At 31.9% G+C, this 13,742-nt stretch overlaps 2 protein-coding genes across 2 annotated transcripts; one reads left to right on the forward strand and one right to left on the reverse strand.

Moving 5' to 3' along the window:
• Positions 1-5,903: 5,903 nt before the first annotated feature.
• Positions 5,904-7,653, forward strand: LOC145125103 (uncharacterized). The gene is made up of 2 exons (XM_079060593.1): positions 5,904-7,308; positions 7,392-7,653. The coding sequence occupies exons 1-2, from the start codon at positions 5,905-5,907 to the stop codon at positions 7,464-7,466; spliced, it is 1,479 nt and encodes a 492-aa protein (XP_078916719.1). The 5' UTR covers position 5,904; the 3' UTR covers positions 7,467-7,653.
• Positions 7,654-9,978: 2,325 nt separating this feature from the next.
• LOC145125464 (zinc finger CCCH domain-containing protein 48-like) lies at positions 9,979-12,733 on the reverse strand. The gene is made up of 8 exons (XM_079060924.1): positions 12,565-12,733; positions 11,564-12,017; positions 11,399-11,494; positions 11,124-11,315; positions 10,890-11,036; positions 10,602-10,781; positions 10,366-10,463; positions 9,979-10,273 (listed from the first exon to the last, which is right to left on the reverse strand). Exons 2-8 carry the CDS (start codon positions 12,014-12,016, stop codon positions 10,120-10,122), a joined length of 1,320 nt encoding a protein of 439 aa, XP_078917050.1. The 5' UTR covers position 12,017; positions 12,565-12,733; the 3' UTR covers positions 9,979-10,119.
• Between the last annotated feature and the right edge of the window lie 1,009 nt (positions 12,734-13,742).

The raw sequence follows: 13,742 nt of genomic DNA on the forward strand, positions 1-13,742 counted from the left end.
AATAGATGTTCATATATATATATATATATATATATATATATATATATATATATATATATATATATATATATATATATATATATATACGTGTGTGTGTGTGTGTTTACAAAAGAAATGTATAAATTTACTATGAAATAGGTGTTTTTTAACATTCTTTGATAAATATGTGTTTGCATACAAATGTATTTATAATACAATAGGTGTTTTTATATATTTTTTTTTTTGTAAAATACATGTTTGTATACATTTTTTTTATAAAAACGGATATTTATATATTTATCTACTTAATAAGTACTTATTTTTATAAATAGGTATTACGTATACAAAAAAGTTTTTTAAAAAAAAGTTTTTATATAGAAAATATAAGATTTTTTAAGTGAAATATGTTTTTTTGTATAAATATGATTATAAAGAAAAAACATATTTGAAACAAAATTTTGTGAAAAAATTGTAAAAACAACTAAAGTTAGGATGAATTCATAACAAAAATCTAAAATTTTGGCCAAAATGGTAAATTTTGGACCAAATTTGTAATAAAATTTAAAATCTAGGTCAAAATGTAAATTTTGGACCAAATTTGTAATAAATTTTGAATATTGGGCGAAAAATGTAATTTTTGAAAGTTGGATGACCTATTGACTGCAAAAGGGTTAAATTGAATACGATTACTTAATTGAATACCGGTTTGTTGTACTTAATTGAATCCCTATTCTGATAAATGAATATGTTTATTCTACTATTGACAAGTGTCACAATATTAGAAATCCTCATTAATATTATATGTCATCTATCATGCCACATGTCAATCTATTAATTACCAATTTAAAATTTTAAAATTTAAATTTCTTACTCTAATTACATTAAAATAATAATTTATTATTTATTTCAATTTTCAAATTTCAAATTTCACACTCTAATTACATTAAATTAATAACAATTAAATAAAAAATAGAATAAAATTAAGATATATTATAACGTGATATAATTTCATTTATTTATTTAAATCAACAATTATAATTTTATATAATTAAAAAATGTCTTTTAATTAACAATTTCTTTAAAATAATTAATTTAAAATAATTGATTAATAATTTTAAATTTTTACTATAAAAGTTTAATTAATTTTATAACCGTGGTTCTCACGGGTTATAAACTAATAAAAAATATATATAAGAAGTAAATCGATTATGAAATCAGTATACAAAACCTTTATTGTAGTATATAATATTATCCCCTAATCTAATAAATAAGAGCATTTTTGCCACGTGGCATTCTCTTAGCCCCCTCCTCGATTTTTCCTGCTCCTATCTTCTAACTGATTTTCCGAAATTGCCCCTGCTTCCTCTTTTATCTTTCCTTCTTGAACTCCTGGGATTCTGCATCCATTTGAAACCAAATCAATTCGTCAACATGAAATTAAAAGATGAATATCTCCGCTTATCGCCAGTGCTCCTACTCCACTACTTTTCTTCTTCTCTCTACGAAAACAGGTGTCATCATCGTTCCTTAAATCTCGCCGATCCTTTATCTTTCTTCGTTATTTCCTCTTTTAAACCCTAATCTTCTTTTTTCCAGTCTATCAATAGTTGTGTTGCAAGGAACCCATGGCGTCTCTCCAAATAAATGCCACCCAATTGGAATTTCAAATATTGAACCCAAACTCTCTTCCATCTCTCTCCCTATATTATCTAAACACTAATGCCACCATTTATCAATTTTGTTCGATGAAGCTCCAACACAAAGCAAAATAAGAACGACTTACTGTATTTACTGCTAGAACAGGTTTGTTTCGATTTTGTCTCTTTCTACCCCCGCCCCGTTCTCTCTCTGGGTTTTAGTTTTGAATAGATCGTGTTATTTTGAACATTTTTGGTGCTTTAAATGTTTAGGGTTATTTTTTTAGCAAAATGTTTAGCATTTTGTCGTATTCAACATGAAGGTTGTTATTTGGTTTTCGAAACGTTTAGATCCTCGGTGTCCTTGAAACGCGCTTCCCAGGAGGTTTATCAGAAAGCCACCATCTAGAATCATTATGAGAATGATGGAAATTATGATAAGGTGCTACTACCTAATCCTAATTTGAAAAAATCGTTTATTTATTTGTTTTTTGTACGAATTAGGACATTTCTTTGTAATTTTGTTGTATTGTGTGCTAAAGCTTTAAGCATTTATATTCATCTTTTTAATCTATGAAGAACATACGAATGATTTTACCTTCATCAATACGATAATAATTTCATTTTATTCGATATGTTTTTAAAATTATCAAATTTTGATAGGTCTATACTCTACAATATATATATATATATATATATATATATATATATATATATATATATATATATATATGTCAGATTTCTTGGCACCAATTTCCCTGTTCCTGCAAAATAGAATTAGACTTATCAGTTTTTATCACAGATCAATTTTGTAGCTATTATTTGGTCCCATATATTAATTTTTCGCAGTGTTTTTTTTTTGTAGATTTGGCATCACAAACCACAAATTTATTTTGTTGTGGTTTTTAGTTAATTGATTGGTTTTTAGTTAATTTATTCAGTCGACTTGTATGTCCTTTCAAAATCAATGTAAAGGGCTTATGTTAGTAGTGTACAATTAACTTAATCACTAATTACCACCCACGTCTTTGTCAAAGAACAGTCTACAAGTCTATCCTAAAGTAATCACAAATCCAAAAGTTTTTTTTTTCTTCTTTTGATTTTCTTATCCGAAATCCTATAAAACTATCTTATGTATGTTGTAATTCGGGTCGAAAGCAAGATATAGCAGAGTAGTTGTAATCCCACGTGTCTGGTGAAGGATCATCACGTTCAAGGACACTATCGATAGTCGAGTGTTGTTATAAAAGCATATTTTAGTCATCAAGAAAAAATATTAAATTATAGCTTTTATAAGATGTAGATATAAATTTTTGGGATTTAGGAACGTGACTGGCACTCAACTGAGTAAATCATATTGACATTCCGGTCAAACATGTGACCATGTGATTATTAATATAATATTGTGTTTCAGTGTTTCACAGATTTGTGGATCGTGCTCTGTTTTTGTGGAAGGTTAACAAGCTGAAAGAAAATGTTTTAAATTTTAATAATTCAACTTTTTAGCTACCAGTTAAACAATACAATATAGACTATAGATTGTTGTCAGCAAATAATGATGGAAAGAATTTTGCTGTGGTATCCCTCATCTCTCAGGTAAAATGGCATCTTACTTTCTTTTTTACTACTATGACAGCCTCATGTGCTACACTTTGTTTGCTTTTGCCATTTGAAGTAATAATAACTTTTGATGGTATTGAGGCCTTCAAGTTCTTATTTTCGAAGGATGTAATAAATGAAATGACACAGAAGTAGGAAAAAGTATCTAAATTTGTTTAGTTGGGGGGTAAATAAGTAATTATCAATTAGGAGTGAAGAATATGTTTCTTTTTATGTAGGTTTGACAATTCTTAAATGAATATGTGTTGGTGTCACTACCATATACATAACTCAACTATCTTTGTTGGCAAGTTTTGATCATTCTTATCAATTAAGAGTGAAGAATGTCTCTTTTATAACAAAAATAATGTTTGTTTTTTTTCTTTAAATGTTAAAAATTATTTGAATGCAAAAATCCGAACTGAAATCCGTCTCGCATTTGGATTACAAAAATATGTTTTTTTTTTTAACTTGAAACAATTTTGTGTGGCTTTTTGTTCACATTAGTTTACTGTTTTAGTGTTTTATTTTTAGATGCCACGATTTATGTAAAAAATTTATTGATTTTACTAAGAGCATCAATGTTTTCATTTTTTAACCATGTAGGAATATTCACAAATTTGCTTTTCAGGTTCTCTTCTTATGATGACTTATTGAAGAGCTGTAAATTTATATTCGGTCATTTGATAGGGTTGGCTATGGAAATATTCAATCACATCTAAAGAGTTTTGTCAACAAGTGAAGCATTTGATCTTAAAGAACTAGCCGATAAGTTACAAATGGGCTCTAAATAATCAGTCAATTTAATTTGTTTTTTAACTAAATGTTGTTTGATAAAATTTATTAATGTTAAAGCTTTTAATATCAGAATACTTAAATATTGGTAGGGTTTTTTAACAGTTAGAGGTTGTCTATATTATTTTAATTGCTCAAAGGTGTTTGAATGTTGTATTTAATGACATTTTTCATTTGTCCAGTTCAACCGGGCAGAGGTACTGGGTTATATACCCATGTGGATGAAGGTCGAGGTATCTACTCCTGGCTGGAGCACATGTGGGGGATTTTTCCGAGAATGGTAGCTAAGTTCGGATCCTAGTTAATGCCCCACAAAGGGAAACTGGGTGCAAAGACTGGGGGTGGTTATTCTCCTTGGAGAGGTTTTGATCTCGGATCTTCGTGACTAGGTAATGTATAATGGTGTTGATTTCTAGTTGTGATGTATAGCTTCACAAGCAAAACTTTTTATACTCATAGATGGAGATGGATGCTCTAAGTGGCTGAAATAGTATCAATCGTGAAGGCTAACAACAACAAACCTTATGAAAATTTACCTAATCATGTAATTTTTTTATTAAAATTACGATGCCTTAAGTTTTTGTTCAAGAACAAGCATACCCACATGTATACAACTCTCCTGTATAACATTGCATCTCGGTGATCTTTGTTTACTTCAATATGTTTCCCAAATCAAAAAAAAAAGTTTTCAGCTATCTGTTTTTAAGTCGGTATCATAAAAAGTTAAGAACAAATTACCATTATCACACAAAAAATCCCTTAAAACAAGTCCTAAGAAATTTAACATACGTGTTACTTTTCGAGGCACATGAAGACTGATTTTTATAGCGGGCATGTTGGTCTTTGTAACACGTGTCTGAGATTTCTTTTTTGTTTGATGGGGTACATCTTTCAGTAGGTTTCTGAAATTGTGTAGGGGCTTTGTTTTCTTGAAACCTCTAAGGCCGAACTGAGTATTCTATCTTTAGCAGCCCATCTCTTTTCTTCATACTTTTCCCTAATCAAGTTCTCAATGCCAACCCTGTCATAGTTTATACTTTCAAGGTAGTTCTGCTTCTACATAATGAAGCTAATATTTGTTTGCAAGAAGAAAGGTGTGGCAGGGCAAGGAGGAAGACAAACTGGACGATCGTGAGGAAGAAGGTCACATGTAAAATAAGATCTTGTTATTTAATTACCAATAATGATTTAAAATTATAAAAAAGGATTATTAAGTAATAAAAAACTATTGAAAAAATAGATTTAGCCAAATTTGATATTTTAGAATATTAAGAAAGACAAATATTATATTTAGAGTTTAAGTCGGACAAATACAATATTTACATATTTAATAACAATAAGGGTATATACTAAATTCTCTATTCCTTCTATTGAGAGTCTGGATAAAGAACTAATACTCTATCTCTGAAGGAGAGAAGGTATTAACTATCGATGAATGACCAATTGTTTGTTTGTGGTTGTTTTGGTTGATTGGTTTTTTCATTTTGTATTATGTATTTTTTTAATTTATTGATTGATTGAGATTTTTTATAGGTTGGATCAAGGATAAATCTTTGATTTTTCATTACCCTTTTAAGGGGGTGTTTGACTTATCTTTTTGAGAGGCAAAAGTCATTTTTGGAAAAGTTATAAAAAGTCAGTTTTCCTGACTTTTCCAAAAAGTTAGTTTTTCTTATATCAAAAATCCAAAAATAGTTTTTAAAATCCTTTTACAAAACATCTTTTACATTTTATCTTTTCCAAAAAGACTTTTGCCTCTCAAAAAGATAAGTCAAACTTGTTTTTCTTTTTTTAGCTGTGATATATATATATATATATATATATATATATATATATATATATATATATATATATATATATATATATGTTACGCCTATTGAGTTTGAGTTTTTTCATGGGGGAAAGTCTGTTGAAGAAGTTGCGGGAAGAAGGTCAAAATCAAAATATCACGGAGAAGGGAGGAGAGGATGGAATCAGTGCGTTGCCGGACTGCTTGCTTCTTGAAATCCTCTCTCGTTTACCCTCCACAAAAGACGCCATTAGAACAGGTACGCTGTCCAAGCGATGGGAACATCTTTGGACTTGGGTACCTACTCTGATTTTTAGACCCCCAACTCAATGTTTCCAAAACCCTAAATCAAAGTCCGATTTTGCATTATTGGTGGACAAAACCCTAACTCAATGTCGCCAATTGAAGCTCAAGAAATTCGAAGTGCGTACCTTTTATGATATCCGATTTGAATCGAAGTTCAACAATTGGATTCGTTATGCTATTAGTTGTAACGTTGAAGAGCTTAACTTATACATTTGGGAGGGGGAGGCTGAGTTTCTATTAAATGAATTTATATTCATCAATTCATGTCTTACTGATCTGAGACTATCAGGATGCAAGTTGAGTCCAACTGGGGCGATTAGTTGGGAAAATCTTAGGAATTTGTGTATTTCTGGGGTGTATTTAGATGAAGACTTGATTGTAAATATAGTATCTGGGACTCCTCTTTTGGAAACATTGATGTTCGCATATTGCAGGTGGCCCAATATTCCTTCAGATGATGATGATGAATTTGAATCTGAATCCGAAGCCCATGATACTAGGTTATCACTAAGTCAATGTCGCCAACTGAAGCTACTCAAGAAATTCACAGTGTATACCAGTTATGATATTAAATTTCAGTCACAGCTCAACAATTGGATTCTCTATGCTATAAGATGTAATGTTAAAGAGCTTAACTTGGATATTTGGAATAACGGATTTGAAGATGAGTTTATGTTAGATCAAATTGTTTTCACGGGTTCATGTTTTACTAAGGTGAGAGTAGAAGGGTGCATGCTTGATCCAGTTGGGGAGATTAGTTGGAAAAGTCTAAGGAGTTTGTGTATATCATCGTATATGAGTTTAGATGAAGATTTGATTGAAAATATATTATCTGGGACTCCTGTACTGGAAACTTTGGAGTTGCATGATTGCTATGGGTTTAGGCGGCTTGATATTACTTCAAAGAGTCTTAAAAACTTGGTGTTATTTAGATACACAGTTCCTTATGGTGAATCTGAAGCCGAGATCATTGAAATCAATGCTCCGAATATTTTATCACTAACAATCGATCATGAAGTTCTTTTGTTGAAGCTTTTGTTTCTAGACGTGTCTTCTTTAGTCAAAGCTCACTTAGATTATACTTGTACAAAGTTCGAGGATCGCAAGAAAACACCAAACGAAGCAGAACAAGAGATGCTTAAAGGATATATAATGGATCTCCGCCATGTCAAGGAGCTTCAACTTGGGTTTTTTTGTTCTAAGGTATAATTTCTTTTGCTTTTTTCCATTTTGTGTAATATCTTATCACTTTTGTTGTCTTCTCACTTGTGTTCTTCGGTTGGTAGGTTCTTTCTTGTTTGCAAGCTAAAGGTTTCATTTCTCCATCAAATGTGAAGCTTATATTGGTAACAGATATATAGGGAGCTGCTCTTGCATGATAGAGGAGGTGCTTTGAGTTCATGTTTAGCCATAAGTTATCATGATTTATTTTCATTTCTTTTTCTGATCCGTTTTCTAAAGTAGACTTGGTTTCATTGGGTTGTGGATTGTTTCTTATGTCAAAATATTAATCAATTGACGTGAATTATTATTAGTTGTTACTACAAAGCATTTATTGTAGTTTTGAAGCTTCATGTTTGTTAGTAGTATCTCTTCTTCTGTAAGTTATGGCATTTTCTTGAGCAGAATAGACAAATTTTTCTTGGTATGATTTTCTCTTGACCAACATATAAGTGGTGTGGTTGTGTTGAGTTTTGAAGTATGGTGTTGTCTAATGTTTTTTCGATGCCAATGCCAGTCACAAATTTGTTGCTTTCTAGATGATTTGTGACTAGATTTCTTTAGAGATGAATTGAACACGGATTTGGGACTGAAAATTGATGAGTGCCGAGTTTTAAGGATGTCAAATCTTGTGTGAGAAGGAAGATAATGCATCTTTGGAGTGGAAAATGGAGTGTAAGAGGGAAGTGTGCACTCAAGAAATTGAGAAAAGAGGTAAATCGAAAGATTTGAAGAGGAGAAACAAGAGACTGACATTATATTGCAAAAATCTTTATTTGATAATTTCTTAAATGACAATCAATGGTTCTTAATGTTTACAACACTTAAAGCTTTTCGCAATATCAATGCCAATCATTTAGGTTTTTGTGTACACTTAGATAATTGGGACTTTTCTTTTCAAAAAATAAAAATAGAGATTTTTCTATAAATTAGAATAAAATAATGGGATTTTTCTAACAATAACCCTTGAATCGGTTAACATTCAATGCGTAGGATACAACCTACAACACTTAAAGTTGTTTGATAACCTATGACTAAACCATTGAATCAATTAGCATTCAATGGGTTTGATACAAAAAGCTAAATTTTATCAAACATGCCCTTATGCCTAAAGAAATATGTTCAATTTTATTAGTCAGCACCAAAATGTTCAATTTTATCAAACATGCCCTTAGGCCTAAAGAAATATGATAATCAGAATTTTCAAGTATCATACATATACATAATTAAAAATCTACAAATAAAACTAAAACAAGTAAAAACCAGCCTCAAAGATTGCATATACAAAAGAGGGGCATTCAACACCAAAAGTGAACTTAAAACAACATATCTCAGTTGTCAAAAGATCCAAATTGTATTCATTCAAATAGTTATTAATTTACAATTTACTAATTACTCCTTCAAGGGAAAGGATACAAAACTGTCCCAAAGTAACTTAGCAAAGAAACATATGGTCCTTTATCATTAACATGATTTGCATCATGACTCTCCATTTAGCGTCATCTCTCGTAAAAAAACAGACCTGCAGGACCTACTTGGAGCTTGAATGTCTCTTCTCGAAACAACTCTACCTCTTTCCACAAACCTACAAAACAAACCATAATTGAGGATGACATGGGCATTCATGTGTTTTCATACAAGAGACAAATATGCTTACGAGGGTAGATCGTATAGGCAGACACCGTTGTCTTTGCATGAACATAACAAGATCAGCTTTCCTTCAAAGTTGTGCATCCCACAAAATGCAAGAATACCCTACAATAGTCAACAAGAAAACCTTTGAATCATATGGTTTCTATAGAGCTATTTTTTATAATGAGGATAGCAAGAACCATAGGCGTAGCTACATGGGTGCAAGACATTGGCAAGGACATTCACGTCTTTTTGCACAGATAAAAGATAAATATGAGTCCTAACCCATCTTTATTGGGGCATAAAAAGTTGCACTTTTTGTCATAATAACATGAGTCCGAACCACAAGTCCATCTTGTTACGTAGGATCCACAAAATGAAGGACATGAAGAAATGCAATATTAACAACTTACACCATCTACATTGTGTTCATAAACTTCCACAATGTTGCCTTTTTCAGTTGCACCCATACCTTGATCTTTTTGTCCAAGGAACCGGACAATAAATATGATCCCAAAATAAAACACATTGCCCGTAAGTCCATGTAAGACATGCATACACTCTAGAGATTCACTATCCCACCCCTGAATCACAATCAGAAACATCAAAGACAAATGAATTTTTGAATAACAAATAATTAAACTATAATGTTTAAAGCCTAGTGATTTTCAACCCAACCCATTTGACTAAATGGGTTAACCAATTTAATTTAAATAGGTTAAATATCTCAACTCAACCCCTTAATTTTGGGTTGGGTTCAAATTGTTTTAGTGGGTTGGATCACTTTGTACACCTACTATTGATAGTTTCAAATATTCTATATAAATAAATACAAAGTTACAAATAATCTAAATTAATAAAAACAAAAAACACCCCAATCCAACATCTAACTCCAGCTCAATAACAATTAACAAACCAGTCAAGCACAAATCTTGAATTCACCTCAAAGATTGCATATATACAATTAGGGCATGGATGTAATTCTGTATTCACACCAAGAGTAAAATAAAATAAAACATCTCAATTCAACTTGTATTCATTCAAATAAATGATAAATGTTAAATGTTAATTTACAATTTACTCCTTCAAGGGGAGGGTCACCATGGTCATCCAAACAATACAAAACTACCTTATCAAAAACCAACTTATTGACGTTTGTCATTAACAAGATTTGGATAATGATTCTCCTCCAGTTAGAGTTAGCTTCCAAACTGAGATCAAACCTGCTTCATCACCAGTAAAAAACAAACCATCGGGACCCACTTGGATCGCTTGAATGTCTCTTCCTGAAACAACTCTGCCTCTTTCCACAAACCTATAATAAAAAAACAAACCATATTAACTGTCATAACTAGCTTCCAATTACACGATTACATCATAAAATAAAAAAGCTACAAAGAGACTTACGATGGCAGATCATATAAACAAACACCATTGTCTTTGCACGAACATAGCAAGATCGGCTTTCCTTCTGCATCATGCATCCCACAAAAAGCAACAACATCCTGCAAAACCCCAAAAAAATCATCTCATTTCTTATGCTATTTTTTGATGATGAGGATGACAACATCTTGTTATGTAAGACCCAAAAAATAATAAAAATGAAAGGGAAGTACATAAAGAATGCTATATTAACAACTTACATCATCTACATTGTGTTGATAAACCTCCTCAATGTTGCCATTTTCAGTTTCACCCCAAACCTTGATCTTTTTGTCCAAGGAACCCGACAATAAACACTGATCCCAACAAAGAACTGTTGTCACATCACCCGAATGTCCACTTAAAACCTGAATACACTCTAGGGTTTCAGCATCCCATACCTTCAACAACAACAAAAAAAATGAACCACAATCAGAAACATCAAATACAAAAGAATTTTTAAAAAGCAAATTACTTATTAAACTACTATAATGTTTAAAACAACATACTCGTATGGTATTGTCAGCAGAACCAGAATATAGCTTTTTAGCTCCAACAACAAGGGAAAGTACAGGTCCTGTGTGGCCTTTCAAAGATGTTGCCACTGCAGAGAAACTCGTTTCTGAAGTTGATTTCCATGACAAAATGGTACCATCCTGCACATAAACATAAAAATGAAAATTAATAAAACGGAATGAACGATTCCATTCCTTTCCTGATTCCATTCCGTTCTATTTACCTACCTCCATTCCGGCGAAAAGAACGTCTTCAAACATCGTAATTGCATTAACTTGTCCACCGCTTCCTCGAATAATTACTTCATGTTGTGTGTTGAGATTCCAAGCTTTAATCATATCTCGTAGACCAACAAAAATCCATTGACCTTCGTTGACTAAAGTCCCACATTCGTCATCAAAGGCAAAAACTGCTCCACACTGGTAAACACAAAAAGATAGCATAAATAACATGGTAAGTGTGTTCTCATAAATGGAAAAAGATTCAAGAAAATCAAACAAACCTGTCCACTATTACAATCCAAAACTCGTAAAGATTTATCCTTGCTACCACAAAAGAGCTTGTTGGATCCAGATGGCAAAGCAATCCCGGTTATAGCCTGATACAAAGTTATGATTGTTAGATAAGGTTCAAAGTCTACAAGAATAAAAACAAACACTTGATTTACCTTTGTATGCCCTTCTAAACGGGTCACCATTGACAGTCCCTTGCCATAGAACCCCGGATGCAAGTTCTTGCTGTTTTTCTTGGGGATGCTTTTAGTTTGACCAGGGTTTACTTCATTTGTCAACAATTTGTGTTGGGACTTGTGAACATTCTGATTTAGGTTGGAGTTCTCTTTGTTCTTCAAAAATTTTGTTTGGGTCTTCTCAATGGGAGGTGAATTCTCTGACTTCAATGTATTTGGATTCTTCCATGCATATTTTGATTTACTGATTGCTTGATCCGGGTGCTTAAATTTGCAAGGATTTCTCGTGCATCTTCCTTTCAACCAATACTTGCAGACCAGATTTTTCACTTGATGACTTCTTGCGATATTTTCTTGATTTCCTCTTCCAAGCCTCTTGAAAACTGATGTGTCCGTCTTCACTGAGAATCTTTTAGCTGCTTCCGTTGCCATACTAAATAAAATACATACACATCCATGATTAGTTGCTTTCCAACAGATTCCTTCTCAAAGAAAACCATAACGAAAGATCCCTGATTCCTTTCCACGATCATAAACCCCAAAAGTCATGCAGAACGAGTAGGAAAACTGTTGATCAGTGCATCCTTCAGGTCCTCGGACAACAATGGCAGAATCCATACGTTCCAGAAAACCGTTCAGACCCATCGGTGATCAAAAACTTCCAAGAATGTGTTCTACTTGTAGAACTAGTTATATCATCTAATGAAGATCCTAACGCCTACCAACCCAATCCATAACCAAGAAACAACAAATAACACGCAAGTAAACAAATTCCCTAAAATAGCATAAAAACCCTAATCCTATATCTATCGAACCACCGGCTAAAATCGTAAAAATCAGATCCAATCATCTGTTGCAGTCCCGTTAACAAACTTTCACCGATGATTTGATCGAGATACATATATACTACAACGGCATAAACTCCTACGGTAACAAAGATCTAGAAGAATATTGATCGTAATCACAATAAACTATCAAACCTGTTGATTGATCGTGTCCCGAAATTGCTGAGTCGATTTGTGAAAGCTTTCGATTGATCAGATTAATTAAAACGCAAGGTTTATGATTAGGGTTCGGATATTGAGGGTGAGCAATCGAATTGAGGATTTGTTGCTTTGCGTTTTCTTTATATAGGCAATGGTCGAGCGTTCCTTGGACGCCAAGGTATTTTCTCGCATTTTTTTCTCTGTATATATTTTAAATATTTTCAAAAATAAAACACCTGTTTGAAATTGAAAAAATTATAATATATATTTTAAAAAAGAGAAAATGACTTAGTAATTAACTTTTTTGTATGTTCATATTTAGGTAATTATCTTTTTTTTTTATACATCTAGATAACAAACTTGTTGGAAGTGTTCATATATGACCATTATGACCTGCTATAGCAGGTTAAATCCTAGATGTGAACGCTTTCAACCAGTTCGTTACCTATATGTGTACAAGAAAAATAGTTACCCAAATGAACAAAACGAAAAATAAAAGTAAATTACACGAATGGTCCCTGTGGTTTGGGGGAATTTATGTTTTTTGTCCCTAAATTATTTTTTTTTAACTTGGATGGACCCTACTGTTTATTTTTGTTACGCGTTTGGTCACTGTCTTCCATAAAAAGACTATTGTGCCCTTATTAATTTATTTTTAAATTAATTGTCTTATTTATGTATTCATTTTTTGCATATCTAAAAAAATTAATAGACCCTACATATTTGTATCTCCTCGGATGAACCATACTGTTTATTTTTTAATTAATTTATTTTTTTAACTCGGATGATCGCTACTTTTTAATTTTGTTACGAGCTTGATCTCTGTCTTACCTAAAAAGACTATTGTGCCCTTATTAATTTATTTTTTTTAATTAATTTTCTTGTTTATGTATTTCTTCTTTACATATTTAAGAAAAATTAATAGACCCCACACATCTGTATCTCCTCACCATCTCATCTCTCATCCTCCTCAACTTATATTTATTTTCCATCTTTAGTGATATCGACGTCTTCATCATCCCTTCTTTTTTTTCGGTTCTTCAACTCAGCGAATCAACACCACAACCCACTAAAGATGAAGAGACAGTAGGTTATGATGTTGGTTCGCCAGAGTTGAAGTACCAAAAAAAGAAGGATTGTGAAGACGTCGATGATACTAAAGATGAAAAAGA

This window comes from Lactuca virosa, chromosome 7 (genome assembly GCF_052849685.1).
Source record: "Lactuca virosa cultivar CGN04683 chromosome 7, Lactuca_virosa_CGN04683_v6, whole genome shotgun sequence".
Lineage (NCBI taxonomy): Eukaryota > Viridiplantae > Streptophyta > Magnoliopsida > Asterales > Asteraceae > Lactuca > Lactuca virosa.

Bases quoted from the DNA above. Each gene is read 5' to 3' on its own strand.
- LOC145125464 (XM_079060924.1), bottom strand. From the start codon at position 12,016: ATGGCAACGGAAGCAGCTAAAAGATTCTCAGTGAAGACGGACACATCA. The intron at 10,782-10,889 runs GTATGTTGTTTT...TTGTTGTTGAAG, and splicing joins CTGCTGACAATACCATACGA to GTATGGGATGCTGAAACCCT. The intron at 10,464-10,601 runs GTAAGTTGTTAA...GGGGTTTTGCAG, and splicing joins ATCAACACAATGTAGATGAT to GATGTTGTTGCTTTTTGTGG.
- LOC145125103 (XM_079060593.1), top strand. From the start codon at position 5,905: ATGGGGGAAAGTCTGTTGAAGAAGTTGCGGGAAGAAGGTCAAAATCAA. The intron at 7,309-7,391 runs GTATAATTTCTT...TTCGGTTGGTAG, and splicing joins TTGGGTTTTTTTGTTCTAAG to GTTCTTTCTTGTTTGCAAGC.